A 21,821-nucleotide genomic window follows, 5' to 3' on the forward strand; every position below is an offset into this window, starting at 1 on the left:
CTGAAATTTGTAAAAGGTGTGCACATGCTGGAACTGTTTCCTAAATTCAACTGCTAAAAGACAAAATTTTTTTTTTTTTTTGTAGCAATTAGGGAAGTATAGAAATCAATTCCCCCCTTTTTTTAAAAAAAATAAGGACAAATAGTAATGCTAGGTACAAAGAAAATTTTTACCCAAAAGTATCCCAAAAAACAATAAGTGGTTAAGATTCACTTTGATGATTATATCTCATACATCAAAGTACTTTCAACCACTAGTTACTCTTTTTGGGATAAGTTTCTTTTTATCCCTAGCATTTTCGTTTTATTTTTTCGGGGTACTTTCGGGATAAATTTTCTTTGTCTCTAACATTTCTATACCCAAAAACCATAAGTGCTTTTTTCATGCTTCTTTCCTCTTTAGAAATGTAACGTTCAAGTCATAATATTATGTGGATCTGATTTACCGAGCTAGAGCCTAGGCTGGTCGACAAGCACCATCACGGCTACCATATGCCACCTGGTAAAAGAACTTTTGATCGCTAGCTAATTGGTGGAGTGTGTTAAAAGGTTGGGGTAAAACATGTTTTTAAGGTTAGTCCACTTCTTACTGAGAGATTCCTCATTATGCTTATACACAGGTCTTTCGTTTTCGAATCATATTTTGATGATTATCATCGAATCGTTTATCTTGTTTAAAACATGTTTTTAAAGTTAGTCACGAAAAATCAACGCAAAAGAATATCGGTCATATTTTGAGTTGATTTCTTGCAAGTAGCTTTACAAATATTTTTTAAACAAGTTGAATGATTTAGATTATCAAAATATGACCCGAAAATAAGAAGTTAATTTGCATATAGGCCAAATAAGGAATCCCCCAATAGGAAGTAAACTGTATGTATATATATGTGTGTGTGACTTTTTTTTGGCTCATCAAACTTGTTTACAAGGTCGTGCTCAACTCAAGCCTAGGCCAGTTCAATTAGATCTCGGCTCGTCAAATTTTCGTTCGACATGAGTTCACGCTTAAGTTCACTAAAAACTTAACACAGACTTGAACATTCTAAAACTCGACTTGATTCGACTTTTTTTTAGCTCTATTAGCGCGTAGCCCAATATCAAAAAGAAGGGCTACTTTTTCCCCTTTTCATTACTACTTTACTTTTTTTTTATTTTGGTCAAACGGAATAGCATTGCCACTTGACTACTACTACTAGATGTACTCACAGTCTCACAAATGGAAGAAAAAAAAAAACTTATAAATACCCTTTTTTCAAAAAGTATTTTAAAAATTTCGTACCGGCCGGCCAGGGTCATTATCTTCGACAGTGACTAGATGGTGAAAATGAAACACAAACTATAAACTATCATGTACGTTACCGTGTCAATCTCATTAGACAAATATATCATGAATCACCCATTATTGTATATGTCGATTAAATTCTATCCGCCAGCGGTAAAAGCCAGTATTTTGGGATTTTCACCACGGTCATATTGTGGGTTTTACTGTGCAATTACTATTCTAATCTGAACTGTTAATTCATCTTGTATGGCTCGCATACTAAAATATTTACACAACAAATTAGAATAGAACTATATACGTTATTGAATACACTTAATTAAAATAAAATAAAAATTTGATTGGTCGAGCATCGATAGATATATCAAAAATTGAATATACTACTCTACGGGCAAGATAAAGAAACCATGATATGCCATTCCAATCATCAATGGATCTGAGATCGATCAGAAATTATCCTATGCAATTGCTAATACTCCTAGTTAATATGAGATCAGAAAACAATCAGTGTGATCCATCATCACAAGTTTAAACAAAACTTTTGGCTCGTTTATAAGTAAAGGAGTCAGCTCATGTCAATAGGCTCGAAGCCTGTGCATGAGCTCGGCTCGCTTATAGAGGCTCGTTTAGTACGTATTTGAATTGAGCTCGAGTTCTCATATCCTAATCGACCAACCTCGATCTCGAACTCAAAACATTGGGGCTCAAATTCGCACTCCGCTGGATTTTCAACGAGCAGAACTCGAACCCTCCAAAACTCGACTCGACCGATTTGTACCCCTACTAATCCTAAGCCATGGAACTAAAGGAGAGGACCCAGTTGAATGACGAAGACACCAAATCAATAGACATGATATATGGGAGAAAGGGGGACGAAGATATTTTTGGGGGAATAAGAAGGGGCTGGAAGTAGAATCAATGACCAACTGAGGAGTTCACAGATTTTAGTATCAAAAGCCCTCAATCATGCCCTCGCAGAAAGCCAATGAGTGCTTATTCTCCTCGAGATCGCGAGTTTAAATTTCACGGAGGTCAAGCATTTCAAACTCTGGGGCCGCTGGTGGGCCCGAGCCAGCTCAGATATCCGGTTTTTAAAAAAAAAAATGATGCCATTACACATGGAGAGAATATTTACACATCCTTTTTTTGGCCATGCTCCTTTCAATTGGCTCTTTGACTTTTCGTTATCCCTGGGTGTGAAAAAGAGCTAATTGGGCTACAAAGAACCTTCCATATATGGAAACCAATTAGCTTCGTGAGCAAGCCTTCTATCAATCTCATATAATCATATAAAAAAGAGCCCACATGTAACCAGAATATCTTTTGTGCATCTTCACAGACAAATATCAGCATCACATTTCTTTTTTTTCCCTCTGTGGGGCCCCTCTCATCATCTGGATTACAATGTATCTTATTTATTGGCTCTCTTTTCCAAAGAACCTCAGGCAAGTCAACTTGGTATGGTTGGATGACTTGAATCATCTGGATGATAGTTTTTTTTTTTTTTTTAACTATAAGGTCTAATTAAACAACAAAATTACTTCTTATGTCCCATAATGTTTGGTATTTTCAAGAATGCGTGTTATTTTTAAATTACATATATCTTTTCATCCATAGTGTTTTAGGCGATTTCGTAAACTTTGTTTAATAGAACAAATTAAAATCTATCAAACAAGATCCATATTGCTTATAAAAAATATTACAAATTAAAAAATATAATTAATTTTTTCATAGGACTGAAACAGTAAAAGTGCCAAATTTTATAGAACGGAGGGAGTAACTTTCTATCCGATCCTTAAATTCGAACTTGAAACCTTTCGGAGGAGTTCCTTCATATCCTTAATTGATTTGTGGTTCTTGACGAGATCACTCGACATCAACCACAATACGTACGGGGCTTACGCATCTGTGGTGGCCGGGTTCGGAAAAAGGCCCAAGGGTTCAGCCACGTCATTCTCTACCAAATGGTCAACACCAAGATTTCACGGGTTGACCGGTGACTCGTGCATGTGCAGCCTGCTCACTTGGAGTCTTTGCCGAACTCTTGTTGCCGAGGTGATTCGCCGAACTGGACTCGTCCGGTTCGATACTAAGAACCCGAGGTCCCAGAGCTTAACTGGGTCCGGTAGGCTTGGCGATTTCCTGTTAGGTAAATTTATCCACACAGATAATCTGTACACAGATTTTATTGTGGGACCCACCACGGGTCCCACACAAACAATCCGAGCCGTTCATTAAATGTAAAATATTTTTTCAAGAGTTCCTGTAAAAAATCAGCTCAATTCAATACCTATAGGTGCCTGATCTAATCATCTAATTTTTCATTACCCGAAAATCTGAATGAAAATTTAGATTATTGGATCGGGCACCTATAGGTATTAGATTAAGTTTATTTTTTACAGTGACCCTTGAAAAAATATTTTACATCTAATGAACGGCTCGGATCATTTGTGTGGGACCCGTGGTGAACCCCACAACAAAATCTGTGCACAGATGTATGTGTGGTTAGCAGGGTTCTTTCCTGTTGCCTGGCGTGCTCTCGCTGGACCAAGGTTACTTGACGTAATGGAGCGCTAGGCCATATTGCCGGACGTACGTACGTGTCTGGATACATAACACGATGCCGAGCCACCGTAGTCCCCTGACTTGGAGAGGAAGTCAGGTAGAGTTGGATAGGTTGGAGGGTCAGGTGTCGTCACAGCTAAGGGCCAATAGGTGGATGGAAGCTGGCGTGACATGGCCCATCATGGCAAATGAACGGAGGACAGAGCTCGTGACAGGCTTTTGGATAAGAGCAGGCCTATCTAAGCATATCACTTTAGCCCAACCACCGAGCGCGTGGGGTTCACGTGTGGGTGGAGCTCCAAGTTACCTCTTCCTATAAAAGAAGTGCTCCTCTTTCAGAAAAATGTAAGCCTTTCTCTCTCTCCAAAAACTCTCATACTTACTCAGAGCTTTCCCCTTTCACTCATCTATACTGACTTGATCGTCGGAGTGCCTTTCCCGGACTCCCAACGATCCAGGCTAAGCACTAACACGAGTGCTAAGTATGAGCCTTTCTCTCTCCCCAAAAACTTTCATACCTACTCAGAGCTTTCTCCTTTCGCTCATCTATACTGACTGGATCATCAGAGTGCCTTTTCCGGACTCCCAACGATTCGGATTCGGCACTAACACGGATGCTAAGTGTGCAGGACCTCCATCTCCACGCTCGAAGGCTCAACCACCCTAACCACGTTCCAAGAAGACTCACAACCGAAGAAAGCGCATCCCACATCATCACATACGTCATGAAACATTATAGAGTTCACTGAAAAGGTGAGAGAGATCACTCAAACGCATACTTAACTCTCTCTCTCTCTCTTTTCCGACAATCAAGGGTATTCGGGTCAGCTTACACGAACCTCAATTAATCTCCCCCTCAGTCCGTTCAAAAGCATGCCATTCAGGCCGGAAGTAAGGAATTCATAAAATTTTTCATTCTTGCGGCTTGATTGCAAAAATCGAACTCTGATCAATTGCGTGGAGAACACACTAACCAACTAACCGGAATAACCCTTGGGGCTGAACGCATGAATAACTTGTCTATATACTACCAACACATAACATTCTCGTATACCGAGAATCCTATCTTAAATGAGAACCCTGGTGTGAAAAGAGAAACTCAACGTGTTTCGTAGATGGATTGGAAGCCCTCGTTGGACCCTCTACTCCTCTTTGCTAAACTTTGATGATTTGATGCTCAAAATGTAATCTACACAAGGGTATGTTTGTCATTTAATTGTATACATATAGTGGGAGGCACTTTCGGCCAATTTTTTGGCGCCAATTTAGGCCCTGCCCCACTAATGGTATGGGTATTTATTTGTAATTTTCAAACTTAAAAATAATATTTTTAAAGAAATAATTTCTTGATTTTTTTTACACCGTTCAAAAGATCTCAAAACAAGATTCATATTTCGCAAAAAATTATTTCGGTGAGTCTATTATTTTTGAGTTTGAAAATTATAAATAAGCACTTATTTTTTAAGAACCGGAACACAACCTTAGGCCTTGTTGTTGTACATTTGGGTCTTCAAAAGGATCAGAATTTAGGCCTTTTGGGCTGACTTCAAAAGGCCAGTGAAGTGAGGCATCATCTTTAGGGCTTTAAGAGGGAAACATGCTAATTCCAATTTCGACCTTTATGAAGGGCAACAAATAGGCCCTTCAAGCCTGCATACATCAAAGGGTTTTATGGACCAATAACTTTGCAATGATATATATATAGTCCTCCTCTTTCTCAATTTTATTTTTTGTTTTTTGTTTTTTGGTACAAAGGAAAGAAGAGACAGAAACTAAAACCTCTCGAATGCCACTCCTCTCGTATTCGCCTCAAGAAGCAGGATAAGGTCATCCGGTGGGATGATATGCAATACCATCTTGTCTTCTTGCTCCACTCGCATATTTGCGAGTTGATCTGCCACTTGATTCCGCTCTCGTAATGCATGTTGCAACGTACGCCCCATGCTTGCCAGCATTGCTTTGCATGCTTGAATCAAAACTTGTATGGGGAGAGTGTCCGGGAGACTCAGCTTTTCATATGTAAGAAAAGAGCTAGCTTCTAGCATGTCTAATAAGCAGATTTGATCCCAACACTTTGACTCGATTCGGGGATGAATTTCTAAGTGGATATTGTACAAGACCAAATCCGAATTGGAATCTGCCTTCTCTTTTCAAATTAAAACTCAAAACAGAACCTGCAGTTAAAAAATTGAGTGAACATTTTCAAACAATTCCCATCGGTTCAGCTATTCATCCGCTCAGGAGAGGTTATCATCCTTTTTCAAAAGTCAGAATGCCCCAACATACAAAGCACATAGGAACCTAGTGAGACCAGTCTTGTTGCAAACCCCGAGAGGTATAGTGCATAGTGCCGAAGGGAAGTGGGGGCGCTGTTGTCCCTTAGGGGCAGTAGTTTGCGGTTGTGTCCGAGCTGCGGGTTCACTTTAGTCTCGTTCTGATAATTGGAAGCGTTCATTTCGTAGAGCTCTTCGAGTAGAACAACTATGCAAAAAATCAGCTTAATTGTATATCATTAAGAGCCTGATCGGAACTTTTTTAGTATCTTGAAAAGAATGGATCCGAAACACTGGATCGAATCCATTGTAACCCATGGACTGAGTATATGTGTTCCGATCAGACACTTAATAATATCCAATTAAGCTAATTTTTTGCATAGTTATTTTACTCGACGAGCTCTACGAAGTGAACATTTTCAATCATCGGAGCAAGATCGGAGTGGACCCACAGTTCGAGCACAACCGCAAGTTTTTTACAACGAAAAACAACATATCTGTTTGTTTGATCAAATACGAACATCAAATTAGATTATCAAACATTTTAGAATCACAAACACTTGCACACAAACATATACACAAACTCTCTCATATTCATTATGGATCCCGCACACACCATACACCGATACATATCCATAGGGAGCATAGAATCACCGATACAGGCCGGGCAAACCCGGTTTTGGCAATTACTACTTCTACATATACGTACATTGCACACCCACAACGCCCAACACCTATATAGACACTAGCGCAGTAAGATTCCAGGTTGAACTTCTTAAGATTGATATCAGCACCCTAGATTAGAATGTTTAGATTCCGCCACCGGATCGATACAGGCAGCAGAGAAATCGACGACGCGGCGACCAACGATCATGGCCGTCTTCGACCTCCGGAGCCGGACTCCCTTTGGCAGTTGAAGTAGGTGGCAGCAACAGGGTCACCAAGATTGTAAAGCTCCGCAAAGTCCCTCGTGTTGAAATTCTGGCGCCACCCGGGAGCGTACACCGTCTCTCTCCCCAGCTGCCGGAACAACACGAACACGAACCGATGGATGCCGACCGCCGGCCTCGGGCTCTCGTAACACACCATCTCTTGTCCTGTACATGTATATGCATACAGTCCAACCATATGTATGTATATATCCATTATTCTCCGGCGTCTTGTTGCACATTGCATAAATCTAGAAATTTTGGATCCAACTTGAAAAGTTTTAAGTTATTTAAGTAAAGAGGTCATAACGTTGTAGTAAGGCAAAAGTATTAAGTGCACACCACCTTTAAAAAAATTTGTGGCTCATTTTACGATTTTTTTTGTGGCTCATTTTATCAGAATTTGTGAATCGTTTTATTTTTTTTCGTGTACGTTGTACCCTTTAGAAATTTTGTACGTGGCTCATTTTATGAATTTTATGGTGGTTTATTTTATGAATTTTGTGGTAAAAAATAGGATGCAAATCCCAAAAAACTGGCGCAGTTATAAATGTAATCTCATAAATGGACACCAAAAAATTATTGTATATTGAACTACAAAAATTCATAAATAACCCCACAAAAGTACCTTCTGTACACTAATTTTTAGGGGTGTTTATTCTAACCTTGTACTCGAGGGATCATTCAATTCCTACCAAAGCAAGATTTTGCTTGTGTGAAAAATTTATTCATATGCATACTCATCAATGCGAAACATATTTTGGGTATCATGATGTTTTGTTTTCTGTAAATTACGGAGTATTGTTTTGTAAGTTCTTTTTTTTATCCGCGAAAAAGGAAAATATAAATCGTTGCTTTTGGGTACAATTGTCATCGTCTTTTTAGTTATGGTACTTTTTTTTTTATTTTAAAGAGATGTCAATTATTGGGATACAAAACTTACGTAATTAGTTCCAATGTTTATATAATAAGAAAACTGGAGAAAAATTTACTGACCATAGCTTACTCCTGTGGTTGCTGGAATATCAGTCACCAACCTGTATGGAAACTCCGGTGAGAGAAACAGGTTACGAGCAGTGGCGGAGGCAGAAATTAGAAACAGATTAGGACTTAGGAGTACAACAGTCTTATCAATGGACAAATTAACCTAATCTTAGCTTCTGAAAAGTGAAAATTAACATGAATTATTCTACATGTATCAATCTATACTCTAAACGTACAACAATTAATGCATCACATGTTTAATTCATAAAACTTTAGATATACGTCTTGCCGTGCATGGAACGGAACCAAGTTAGCGTGCATCGAACACGGGACTGACGGAAAAAAAAAACTCTTTTTTCGTTGATCGACTAACATTGTCGCTGTTTGATACACGGGGCCGGAAAAAAAAAAAACCAATGTGAAGGGTTTTAACATCTACTAAAATTAAACACACAATACATTTTCTAAAGTTTTTGAATCTTTTAATTATTTTGAGTTACTTTTACTCGCACATCAGATTCTTAATACGTAATAATAATAGATCTATGTCTTCCAGTGCATTGCATGGGAAAGAACACCAGTATACATCTATTCTATTGTATAATATACAAATGGAGAACAATAGTTTAGTGTCTCCTTTTTCTTTTTTGTAAAATTGTTTCAATTATTCATCTTCCCAAATTACCCTCTTATAACCTTTTTTATTCACAAGTTAAATGCCTTTTATAGTACCATTAAAGTATCAGAGCTGTTCAAGTCAAGACATCTGGATTTTAGTTTAAGTTCGGAGCACGATCTCAACTGTTGGATTGTATTTTCAATAGTCCGGATTTAGAAAGGTTTATGACTTGTCATAAATCATTTATTACCGGTCATAAACCTTCTGCAGATTCGGACCATTGAAAACACAATCTAAGAGCTTAGAGCAAAAGTCCGAATCTAAACAAAATCCGGACATCCTGACTTGAACAACCATAATTAAAGTATATAGGGACATATAGTTGTAGTTACTGTTTCCTAGCCTCTACCAAAAGGAAAGTGAAGAATGCATATATATATATATATATATATATATATATATATATATAGCAAATGTTTAAGAGCAGTGAATACCCTACGTGGCAAATTCAGGTACCGCTGAAGAAGGGAAAGTCTTCGATACACACCCCTTTAAGGTGTGTATCATATGCACCTATTGTGTGGTTCATATTGTGCCACCTCATAAAAAATTACTTGTAGGACCGGTCATTCATAACATTTTATTTCGTATCGTAACTTTTATACTAAAAATTCGTAACTTTTCAACAATATGATTCGTAACTTTTTAGCAATAGATTCGTAACATTTTGGGATTCATAACATTTTGGTGTATTTTAATAAGGGTGCATATGATACATACCCAAATAAGGGGTGTGTATTGTAGCACTTCCCGCTGAAGAAACATAATGTTGTGATTTGCCTTGCTAATTTCTTCAATCCTTTAGGCAACAATTAAAGGTGTTGTGAAGCTTTAGTTTGGTGTTTTAGTCCTAACGTAGTACTGAGTACGAGCGGCGGGCGGGCATTTGACTTGCACTCACATAGCTCGAATTTCCACGCAGGACGGGTCATGAGTGGACGGCGGGAACGACGGATGTAGTTTTCCGGCAGAAATTGGAAGTAAGTAAGAGGAATAAAGCGGCGATGGAAATGGAGGGAAGGGTCATTAAGTACGTGTTGTGAATACAGAGTATCCTGTAGCTCTTTTTTTTAACACAACGAGAGAGAGAGAGAGAGAGAGAGAGAGAGAGAGATATCTCACCAGTGCAAGTATTCCCTCAGGATAGGATCACTTGGGCTTGGAGCATCAGGGTCCACCATAACCTAAAGTAGTAATGGAAGTGATCAGAATCCTCCCAATATCACAAAACCATAATGCTAGGTAGTTTCAAAAGTTTAACCCGAAAATAAGTGATTCGAACCACTGATTTCTCTTTTCGAGATATTTTTGGGCTACCTAGCTTTGCTCGTCACAAAATGAGCATGTTGAAAAACACAAGAAACAAAGATCAGTCACAAACTCGTGATATGAAGATGATGACGACGACAACAATGATCACCATATGCACGTGTAATTATAATTACTACTTACAAGAGTGTAAAAGGTCCTAAGATCACAGCCGCCAATGTCAACCCTCGGATGGTTCACGACTTGCGAAGGCTTACGCTCACACCCATTTGTCACTTCCCTACCGCAGCAACTGCTGCTGCTGCTGCTCGTGTCATTGTTTCTGTTGTACGTTACACTTAGGTTTACAGACCTTTCGAATTGATCTAACACGTCTCCTATGACTCGCCCCAGAACTAGCGAATCCCTCTCCCTCCTCATCTCTCTCTCTCTCTCTCTAGATCTTTACATTTTATGGAGTATATGTTTGTAGTGTAATGTAGAGTAGTGGGATATGTTGTGGTTTTTCTGATGATGCAGATGTTTTCAAAGAGAGGAGGGGATAAGGGTGTACTTATATAGTTTGATGAGTTCGTGTGTAAATTAGGCCAAATCTTTTTAAAAAATAAACAATTTATTTCATATTTTTAAATTTAAAAATAATAAAATAATATAAATAAAAAAAATTAATTTTTTTTTTACTGTTTAAAAGATTTTAATAAGATTTATCAAATCTATAATGATAGAAACGTAAACACATAATTTTTAAACTTAAAATTATCTTCTTAAAAAATAAGTATTTATTCCGATTTCAGGTACAAGGCTTTAATACTTTAATCTGATTTTTTTTTATCTTTAGTCTTATCAACAGATTCAGGTGGCGTTCCACTTAGCTTAAAGATTTAAATAACGATAAAAGAGTGCTAAAAGCACTTTTTGCATTGGGGAACTATGCCTCGGTACTATACTAGCCCTGGAGGGTTCTATCGGGTTAATTGGTTGGTAAGTTTGTTTTTTTCCAGCAATTTTTTTTTTATTAATCTCTGTAAAGGAACAAAGATTAAAAGGAATAAGAACAGATAAGATCTACCCGAGTATCAAAAAGACGTTGGCATGGTTGGTGGGTTTGCTAATCGATCACACAATTATGCGCGATATGATTTATTAGGGTCGAAAAAAAGAAATTTCTTGTGAACCTTTTAGTTCGGTAATAGATGGTTTGCCTTGAGCGGACCATAGATGTAATAAATTAAGGTGCGCGTAAACTAGTTTAGATACCCGTGTCCATCAAAAAATAAGGGATTTGATAGGATACATGAAGGTGTTTATGAAAGATAATGGACGGCTCGGATTCATACCCAATGTGAATCCAAACCGTTCATCCTATTCATGGACAATTTCATGTTTCCAATGGGGCAAGGGTCCAGTCAATTGTTACTCCAACCAGATCCAGTTTTTGACCACTTGTGGGCCCTTCCTAAACCCACAACAACAATCAGAATCGTTCATTTTTTAGATCTCGTCAAAAACAGTGACTGCACCAAAAATCAAGTTGATCGGATATCGTTTGGTATGATTTCAAAATGCATTAAGTTTGTAAGGAAAAAAAAGTGTGCAACACTGGATCGAAATCATACAGAACGATATCCAATCAACGTGATTTTTAGGTTCAGTCATTGTTATTGACGAATTCTAAAAAGTGAATAATTCCGATTATTGTTGTGGGTCTGGAAAGAACCCACAAGTAGTTTAAAACTGGAGTAACACTTGACCGTTTCCAATGTCACGTACCGTAGCATTTACGGAAAAATAATTCCGTACTACTACGTACGTCCTATGTTACTGTGCAACCCACCAATTTTCTCTTTATCCCTAGGAATCTTTTGGCTTTACCAAAAACCGTATGTGGCTTATTTGTATTTCTTTCCACTTTAGAAATGTAACGTCTTGTCAATGGATACAAAATATGACACCTGGTAATGTTTTATGGCACGCCGAGGAGTAGGTGTCACTGGCGGAGCTATGGTGGGGCCGGGTCCCAAGACGTTATGTTGGAGCCGGGTCCCGGGGTGTCATGTTGGAGCTAAGGGTCTGGCATCCCGAGACCCCGAGTTTAAATTTTTTATGTTGTATATATATCTGATTTTTAATATTATTGATAATTATTCGTGTATAATTACTTATTATATTACTCATTCCGTCTCAAATTATTGGTCATCTTTTCTTTTTTTTGGAAGTCTTGAAAAATAGTCTATATTTCTTAATCTATGATATTTTTTATATAAAATTTTTAAAATCACCTAAAAGATTATAGATTGTAAGATATAATTAATTAAAAAATTGCACGCACTCCCAAAGAGGACCAACAAATTGGGACGGATAGAGTAATAATTTTGGTTTGATTTCATAAAAAATAGTTATCTTACATTCTCATTAATATTTCACAATTTCTTTAATCAATGAAAAATAAGCACGTAACAGTAGCCTAAAAAAATATATAAAATGATTACTTTAACTGCATTAGGCTAGAATAATTTCAATGTATAAATGTAAAATATTAGAAAAGAAAAACTTTATGATATGATAACTTTAGGTTCCGATAAAGAATTTACGTCGACATCTTTCACATGCATATTGATCAGAGATGACTTTTTTAATTATTCTATTTTTAATTAATTATCATCGTTGAATCTTTTTCATTAGGGCGCTTAATATTATTACCTGTGAAAATTAAATCAATTAACCCAATGTTATATTGATCAGAGATGACTTTTTTTTTTGTTTATTTATTTTATTTATTTATTTATTTATTTATTTATTTATTTTTTTGGGGGGGGGGGGGGGGGGGGGGGGGGGGGGGAGTTTTAGTGTAAATGATCAGAGATGACTTTATTTCATACTCAATCAACATTATTATGACTTATATTATCTAATTAATATCTTCTTCCTCCTCTGGGCTGGCGCAATAGTAGTTTCTTGACAATGAGGGACCTCGTGAAACTATGATTGGGTCTCAGGTTCTACTAGTCTCTCGTACTATCATTAATTAGGGATGGTAATCGGTCCTGTCTTGTCAACACTGTCTCAATCCGATTGGGGCGTATTGATCAAATTTTTAGGCACCGATTTAAGTTTGGGAGAGAATTAGAAGAATCGATCGGGGTTGGGTAGGATTCGAGATGATGATGATACCCTTTAAATTTTATAGTTTTCCCCTTGAAATTTCACCATGGTATTAGAGAAATAACTTTACACTTATCAACCTCAATCTCAAACTCAAACATCTCGCACTCACTGAATTTTCAACGAGCTATATATAGCCGATATCCAATGTTCTAAAGGTCGACTCGGCTCCTTTGTGCTCCTGCTAATCCTAAACCATGAAGCTGAAGGAAAGGAACTTGTTGGACAAGGAGATAGAGATCACAAACAAGTCGGATCGGAGACAAAGACATCAACTCGATAGGCATGTTAGTCGTCCTTCGATATGTAAGGAAAGGAAATGGATCCTCTCGAGTCCATATTTGGGAATAGAGGAAACGGTCTTGATGATCGAAACCGTTCATTTGTTGCAATCAACGATTTGACTGTATGTATTTTTCTAGTACTTTTACCGGTAATACTATAGTGTATTTTAACTGGTAAAAATGTACGAGAAAATCCTAACTATTTAATTTACCAATGGACGATCCCGATCCCGATCATTGGGCTCCAAAGAAGATATTTTTGGAGAGGAGCCAGAGACCCATAGGGCAAAGGGGAAGAAGATATTTTCCTGCTATTTTTGTCGAATATGAAGGGGCTGGTGCTGGAGGTACAGGCAATGACCAATGGAAGAGCTACCGACGATAAAGCCCTCAATCATGCTCTTTGCCAGGGAGAAATTTTTCAGTGCCGGGTGGGTACCACATGGTGCCCACTCGGCACAACCGAGCCGTTCGATGAAATTTTGGATGGCTCTGATTTGGAGAGAGAAAAAGGAAAGAGAAAGAGGAGGGGTGAGAGAATAGATAAGATTTTAATCTGAACCGTCCAAAAGTGTATCGGACGGCTCGGGAGTGCCGAGCTGATACCACGTGAGATATACCCGCTCGGCATTGAAAAATTTCTCGCCAGACAGTTAACATGGAGAGAATCTTATTAGTATGATCCTATAAACATAGTAATGCTTTTTTCGGCCATGCACCGCACTTTCTTTTGAAAGCTGTTACCCACACAGATAAAAGTGCACAGATTGTGCAGAGTTTTTTTTGTGGAGATCACCATGTGTCCCACTTAAACGATCCGAACCGTTCATTAAATGTAAAACACTTTTTTCAAGGGTTTTTCTGAAAAATCAGCTCAATCTGATACATATAAGTTCTCAATTCAATCATCTAACTTTTCATTGAGATTTCAAAATAATGAAAAATTAAATGATTGGATTGAGCTGATTTTTCACAAAGATCCTTGCAAAAATGTTTTACATTTAATAAACGGCTTCGATCGTTTGTATGGAACCCGTGATGGGCCCTTCAAAATAATCTGTACATAAAATATCTGTGTCGACAGACTTTCTGTTTTCTTTTGGAAGTGGCCCCGCCTGTTGTTGTTGTTGAGGGATGATTCAACTGTTAAAAAGAATTGTCGCACGAGTAAGACAACTGACGCATACCAATCAACCGAAGGTTAAGCCAGCGATAAATTAACCAGACAGTCAGACGTCGAAGCCACGCATGCAACTTTGTCGATGAACAACTGTCACGGTAGTTTCACTTTCGACGATGCTCCCCAACAGAAACGGTCCAATATACGAACCTGATGACTCCAACACCCGAGCAGAGATCGAGCAGCGCGTGAGTGGCACAGTTAGACATCTTATATGCAACTATATATATATATATATATATATGGCCATGCACCACATCATGCAACTAGATATATATGGCCATACACCACATTGAATTAGACAAATTTTCAACGGTGCTTAGATGTTGGGGCTCCAAAGAATGTTCTATATGTGGAAACTAATTAGCTTTGTGGGTAAGCCAATTAATTGCAAGAAGCAGGTCAGGTCAGGTGGTTCTATCATTCCCCACACCCCCTATAAAAAGACAAGACATGCCTGTACTATAAATGTTGGAAAAATCATGTGTACTTTTTTTTAATTTTTTATGATACTACTAAAATCCCATAAATATCGCAATGCAATCACATCACGCGCAAAACCTGAGAATGGATAAGAACGAAAATGTGCCCCTGAATTCGATCCTCTATTCCTTTGGATCCGCCTAAATACAACTGCGAATTTACTACATGTAGTCAATTCATAAAGAGGAATTCAAAATTTTCCTTTTTTGAATTAGCTACATGTAATAAATTCGCAGTTGTATTTAGCAGCACCCATTCTTTTTTACTCCTTTTCGCTTTTTTTGTGTAAGGGGCCTCTTTCTCTTTCTTTTTCTTTTTTTGTTTTTTATTTTTGGGCTTCAAGTTAGCCTTTTAAGTGGTGAGTTTGGGTCTTCAAAAGGAGCAGTATTTAGGCCTTTTGGGCTGACTTTCAAAGGCCAGTGAGGTATATCATCTTTAGGGCTTTTATTATTGACAGCATCAATGGGTGTTTTATGGCCCAATAACTTAGGTGGTTTGTTCCACTGTAAAACTTGAAAATTATCTATGGAGCTAGAAAATTAGTACTAAATTTTTCATTAAGAATGAACTCAATTTTTATTTATCTCTAAGGACAACCTCATGTGAAGATTACTCTTTTACCCTTAACTAAATATAATTTTACACTTTATTATCATCTTTTCAAAATTTTCATCAACCTCTTCCACCTCCACCCCACAACCACGTCCCACCTGCGACCTCCTCCGGCAGGCAAATCGGCGAAATTTCCCTACTTTGAAAAAATAGTGAAATTCACTTGATAAGTAGAATATACCTAAGTAGCTCAGCACTATCAGGCCTACGGACCTGGGGAGTACGAGCTACCTTCCTTCCAAGCCTCCTGTAAGGACCTACAAGGAACGGAGCATTGCCTTTCCAGCTCCGGCCCCTAGCTCCCTTGTAAAGCTTAACTTCTACGGTATAATATGAAATATATGCTTGTTTAGATAAAGATGCCACGACAGGAAGAATGAATCCTAGGAATAAAAAGGTGGACTCGAGATTATCCCTAAAGAGAGGATCGACTGGAGGACCTCCCTAAGGAAAATAGAAACAGTTTACCCCGCTCATAGCCATGGCAGAGCAAATCCTCAGCAATCTACAAGACGATCCAGACCTCAAGTGGCCAGGAAAGTTGAGATCTGACCCTAGCAGGAGAGCTAAGGATAAATACTGTAGGTTTCACAGAGACCACGGACATAATACAGATGATTGCATTGACTTGAAACAGCAGATCGAGGATCTAATTCAAAGAGGGAGACTTCAGCGTTTTGTAACAAAGAAACACCAGAAGCAACCCAGAAAGGAAGACACAAGCAAAGAGCGAAGGGACGGTGCTGCACCCCGGTTCGGCCCCATTGGAGAGATCAAAGTCATCCATGGAGGATTTGCCGGAGGTGGAGAGTCCAGCCATGCAAGAAAGGCCCACCTAAGAAAATTGCGAACGGAGGAATATTTGGAGGTCAACACAATTGACCGCCCAAGCAAGATCCAGAAAAAAGAGGAAATACCCATAATTTTCTCAGAAGAAGATCTCAAAGGGATCCAAATTCCCCATGATGACCCCTTGGTCATAACCATTGTCATAGCAAACTACCTCACACGAAGAGTATTGATCGACAGCGGAAGTTCAGCCGATATACTCTACCTTCATGCATATGACCAGTTAAAGGTCGGACGAGAAAGGCTAAGGCCTATGGCGTCACCACTAGTTGGATTTGCAGGTACGCCTGTTTACCCAGCTGGTCAGATGGCACTACCAATTACTATGGGAGAGGAGAAAAGTCAGATTACGCGTATGATTGATTTCATAGTAGTCGACTGTCCCTCAGCATATAATGCGATCTTAGGAAGGACAACTCTGAACAAGATTGGGGCAATAATCTCCACTTACCATTTGATGATAAAGTTCCCAACATCAGAAGGAGTTACCTGTATCAAAGGAGATCAGAAAGCAGCATGAGAATGCTACGTTACTTCACTCAGAGGAGCTAACATTACCATGAATATAGAGAGCCTCGACCCTCGAGATGAAGAGAAACTCCAACATGGAGAACCCGTGGAAGAGCTTATAGAAGAACTCTTGGAGCCACGGCAATCAGGAAAGACAGTAAGGATTGGAACAGGATTGAGTACGACTGCAAAATCAGAGCTGCTGCAATTCCTAAGAAAAAATAAAGCTGTTTTTGCGTGGTCCCATGAAGACATCCCCGGAATTGACCCAAGGGTCATATCTCACAAGCTGAATGTCGACCCCACTGTACGTCCAGTTAAGCAGAAGAAAAGAGCCATTGCTCCAGAATGAAATGAGGCGGCAGCCAAAGAAGTAGATAAGCTCATTCAAGCGGAGTCCATCCGTGAGGTTCTTTACCCCGATTGGTTGGCCAACGTGGTCATGGTAAAGAAAGCTAATGGCAAATGGAGAATGTGTGTAGATTTCACCGACCTCAATAAAGCGTGTCCAAAGGATATATTTTCCCTCCCCAGAATTGACTCTTTGGTAGATTCCACTGCCGGACATGAGCTTCTTAGCTTTATGGATGCATTTTCAGGATATAATCAAATCCAAATGCACGAAGGAGATCAAGAAAAAACTTCATCTATCACCGATAGGGGATTATATTGCTACAAAGTATTGCCCTTCGGTCTTAAGAATGCAGGGGCGACATACCAGAGGTTGGTCAACAGAATGTTTAAGCAACAAATCGGACGCAATATAGAAGTATATGTAGATGACATGCTGGTTAAAAGTGCTAAGGCACATAACCATGTTAATGATCTAGAAGAAACCTTCCAGGTTCTTAGAAAATACCGAATGAAGCTCAACTCAACAAAATGTGCTTTTGGAATCTCGTCAGGAAAGTTCTTAGGTTTCATGGTGTCTCAAAGAGGGATCGAGGCAAATCCAGAAAAGATTCAGGCTATACTCGCCATGCGTTCACCGCAGAACATAAAGGAGGTCCAAAAGCTCACAGGACGAGTTGCAGCTTTGAGCTGATTTATTTCACGAGCAACTGACAAATGTCAAACATTCTTTAAGGTTTTGAAAAAGGCCTTTGAATGGACAACCACGGAGCTGAAAAAATAGCCTTTGCAATGGTAATAGCAGCCAGAAGGCTACGACCATACTTCCAAGCTCATCCAATCAAAGTGTTAACAGACCAACCACTTCGAAGACTTTTCCATTCACCGGAGACGTCAGGCCGACTAATTCAATGGTCAATAGAGCTTGGTGAATTTGACATAGAATATAAACCTCGAATTGCCATCAAGGCACAGGTATTGGCAGATTTCCTTGCAGAATACACATATCCAGAGCCGGAGGAGCTCTCTAGAAAAGAACCCAAACCTTGGGTCTTTTAGGTCGACGGATCAACAAATAAAGATGCAAGTGGAGCAGGCTTAATTCTAACATCCCTGAAAGGACAACGTCTTAGCTACGCGCTTAGGTTTGAGTTCAAAACAACCAATAATGAAGCCGAATACGAAGCCCTAGTGGTTGGATTGGAGCTAGTAAGTGCCGTTGGAGCTAGCCATGTGCTGGCCAAAAGCGATTCACAACTGGTTGTGGGACAAGTCCTCGTGGAATACACCGTCAAGGAGGAGATCATGCAAAAGTATGTGAATAAAGTAAAGGCTCAAGTTGCGAAATTGCAAAGCTTCAATATTGTCAGAATCCCAAGGGAGGAAAACAATGAAGCAGATTATTTGGCAAAGCTGGCCACGGCTAAGGAGGACGCTATTCCACGGAATACACCTGTAAGATACTTAGAGTTGCCAAGTATCGTCTCCCCAGATATACAAGTTCAGGCCATCAATTACAGTGACTCATGGACTGGTCCCATAGTTGACTACATAACTAATGGGACACTACCAGGAGATAAGGTCAAAGCCAGATAGCTCAAGATCAGAGCTGCAAAGTACTTGATGATGGGAGATGTGCTATATAGAAGGAGTTTTTCATTACCTTATCTGAGGTTCCTCACCACAACGGAGTCTTTACAAGCTATGGAAGAGGTCTACCAAGGAATATGTGGGGATCACCAAGGTGGCCGCATGCTAGCTTACAAACTCCTCAGGTTAGGGTACTACTTGCCCAGCATGCAAAAGGATTGCACCTCTATGGTGCAAAAATGTGAAAAATGTCAACGCTTTGCAAATACCATTCATGGATCACCTACGGTTTTAACCCCAATGAAAAGACCTTGGCCATTCGCCCAATGGGGGTTAGACCTGATTGGCCCACTTCCCATGGCTGCGGGCCAAGTCCAGTATGCTATAATAGCTGTGGATTACTTCACAAAGTGGGTTGAAGCTAAGGCATTGGCCACAATCACAGCAGAGGTTACCATTGACTTCTTATGGAAGTTAATTATTAGCCGTTTTGGATTGCCACGAGTAATCGTTACGGATCGGGGGAAACAATTTGACAATGCTCAGTTTAAAGCATATTGTAGATCTAAGGGAATACATGTGCATTATGCCTCTAAAGCTCATCCAAAAGCTAATGGGCAGGTCGAAGTTACAAATCGAACCATCAAAAAGGGGATTAAGAAGAGGCTGCGAGAGGCCAAAGGAACCTGGCCGGACGAACTTTATAATGTGCTATGGGCATATCGAACAACACCCCGAACTGCAACTGGAGAAACACCATACTCTTTTGCATTCGGGGCAGAAGCAGTAGTCCCCAATGAAGTGGAACTCCTCAACTACAGGACTGCAAGCATTGACCACCAAGAAAACCAGGAGGATCTTAGGGCTGAGCTAGATCTCTTGGAAGAAACAAGGGAAACAACAATGGCAAAAATAGCCGTTTACCAGCAGAGGATGGTCAAGTACCATGAAGCACAAGTTAAGCCAAGAAGCTTTTGTATTGGTGATCTAGTTCTACGGGAAGTAGATCCCACTGGGAAGAAGGTGGGCAAGCTCGGCCCAAATTGGGAAGGCCCCTATCAGGTCCTACACCATGTCAAAGCTGGTGTATACAGGCTCGCAACCCTAAGGGGAAAAGAACTACCAAACTCATGGAACGCAGAGCATCTCAAGAAGTACTACAAGTAGGTGCTTACAATGGAATTATATTTTTGCTTTTTAGTTTCGCTTCTGTTTTTAGGAGACTTTCAATTTTCAATAAAGCTTTAGCAGCAAAGATGTTTTTAGGACCACGTGTTTTACTTACGAGTCTGTGAGGCCAATAAAAATCCCCACGAGGGACAATTGTTTGCTTTTCCTCCTAAACGCATGATTAGAAAAGCGAAGCAAAAAGCAGAAAAATAAAACTCAAATTTTATTAATAAATCCACACCCTAAGGGGTGTGGACAGTTTTTACATAAAAACTTCATGGGTAAACCCACAAAGTTACAGCCTAAACACTATCTCCCTCCCTTAGAGGGGAGGGAATAGGAGGGGCCGGCTGCCCTCGGAAAGCTTTCAACTGGTCCCAGTTGGCTATCAGCACCATGCAGATCGTCTTCTCCATGACAAAAATAGATTCTGCCATGGCCTCCATCTTTGAAGACAGCCCATCAATGGCTGCCTTCAGATTTTGTAGCTCTTGACGCAAATCAGAGGTTTGCTCTTCGTTCGCCATCACAAAATAAGAATTGATTATGAAGTAAGAAGTAACCTCTGAAATTCGTCAGTATTTATAGCAAAATATGGGCGGTTCATTAACCGCTTGCTTAGCCAATTAGCACGATCATAATCAAAGCTGTGGGTAAAACCGCCACTCTAAAACTGCCTAGAATAATGGGAAGTTACACATCCGATTACCTCGGGTAATTTAAACGACAGCTTTCAAATTAAAGCAACAAAATTAAAACCCCAAGGGCCAATCTGGTGTGTTATTAAATAGACATAGCACAGCTATGCAAAATGAAGAACTCAGGAAGAATATCCAAGCTCTTAGACGTAGCACAACTATGCAAAATGAAGAGCTCAGGCAAAATGAAGAGCTCAGGAAAAATATCCAAGCTCTTAGACGTAGCACAGCTATGCAAAATGAAGAGCTCAGGAATAATATCCAAGCTCTTAGACATAGCACAGCTATGCAAAATGAAGAGCTCAGGAAAAATATCCAAGCTCTTAGACGTAGCACAGCTATGCAAAATGAAGAGCTTAGGGAAAATATCCAAGCTCATAGATGTAGCACAGCTATACACTCCACAAAACTACAATTCCCCTAATGAATACCCACGGAAAAGTCTAACAAGCGTATCCATTGTTTGGACACAAACGATGAACACACTTAGGGGAGTAAGACGTAGTATATCTATACAACAAATAGATAGAATTCAAAGAATTCAAAACTAGAAATCAAAAGCAAAAATCTACAAAAACAATGCACAAAGACCATATGGAATTGCCATAAAACACAAAATGAAAGTATTCTTTCATTTTGTCTACACCTGTCATCCAAAACAGCCTCTAACAGGCTCCAAAAATGATCTCACTAGGATCATCACCAGCAACTATCAAGTTAAGAGCTAAGGCCAAACCTAACGGCCATTTCTAAAGAAACACAGTCAAAATACGAAAGTATTAAAAAGTGTTTAGTTACAGACCCAAATGAATTTAAAGTTTCAAAGTCCCAAGATAAGACTGTAAAACAGCCTTCCCATCACCAGATGATGGACCAGGAGGTGTTACCGCTAAAATTGGAGATTCGAGGGGAAGAGAAACTTTTTCTGGAGATTGGAGAAGGGATACAATTGCTG

At 39.3% G+C, this 21,821-nt stretch overlaps 2 protein-coding genes across 2 annotated transcripts; one reads left to right on the forward strand and one right to left on the reverse strand.

The window, feature by feature from the left end:
* Positions 1-6,691: 6,691 nt before the first annotated feature.
* On the reverse strand, positions 6,692-10,504 carry LOC131301070 (protein HEADING DATE 3A-like). The gene is made up of 4 exons (XM_058327195.1): positions 10,161-10,504; positions 9,831-9,892; positions 8,042-8,082; positions 6,692-7,213 (listed from the first exon to the last, which is right to left on the reverse strand). Exons 1-4 carry the CDS (start codon positions 10,395-10,397, stop codon positions 6,987-6,989), a joined length of 567 nt encoding a protein of 188 aa, XP_058183178.1. The 5' UTR covers positions 10,398-10,504; the 3' UTR covers positions 6,692-6,986.
* A 5,675-nt stretch (positions 10,505-16,179) lies between these two features.
* Positions 16,180-17,067, forward strand: LOC131299791 (uncharacterized). Its single transcript, XM_058325368.1, has one exon. It carries the CDS (start codon positions 16,180-16,182, stop codon positions 17,065-17,067), a length of 888 nt encoding a protein of 295 aa, XP_058181351.1.
* Positions 17,068-21,821: the final 4,754 nt, after the last annotated feature.

Source organism: Rhododendron vialii, chromosome 9a (genome assembly GCF_030253575.1).
Source record: "Rhododendron vialii isolate Sample 1 chromosome 9a, ASM3025357v1".
NCBI lineage: Eukaryota > Viridiplantae > Streptophyta > Magnoliopsida > Ericales > Ericaceae > Rhododendron > Rhododendron vialii.

Bases quoted from the DNA above. Each gene is read 5' to 3' on its own strand.
- LOC131301070 (XM_058327195.1), bottom strand. From the start codon at position 10,397: ATGAGGAGGGAGAGGGATTCGCTAGTTCTGGGGCGAGTCATAGGAGAC. The intron at 8,083-9,830 runs GTGAGATATCTC...GTTTCCATACAG, and splicing joins CTGAGGGAATACTTGCACTG to GTTGGTGACTGATATTCCAG. The intron at 7,214-8,041 runs GTCAGTAAATTT...ATACATGTACAG, and splicing joins AACCACAGGAGTAAGCTATG to GACAAGAGATGGTGTGTTAC.
- LOC131299791 (XM_058325368.1), top strand. From the start codon at position 16,180: ATGGCAGAGCAAATCCTCAGCAATCTACAAGACGATCCAGACCTCAAG.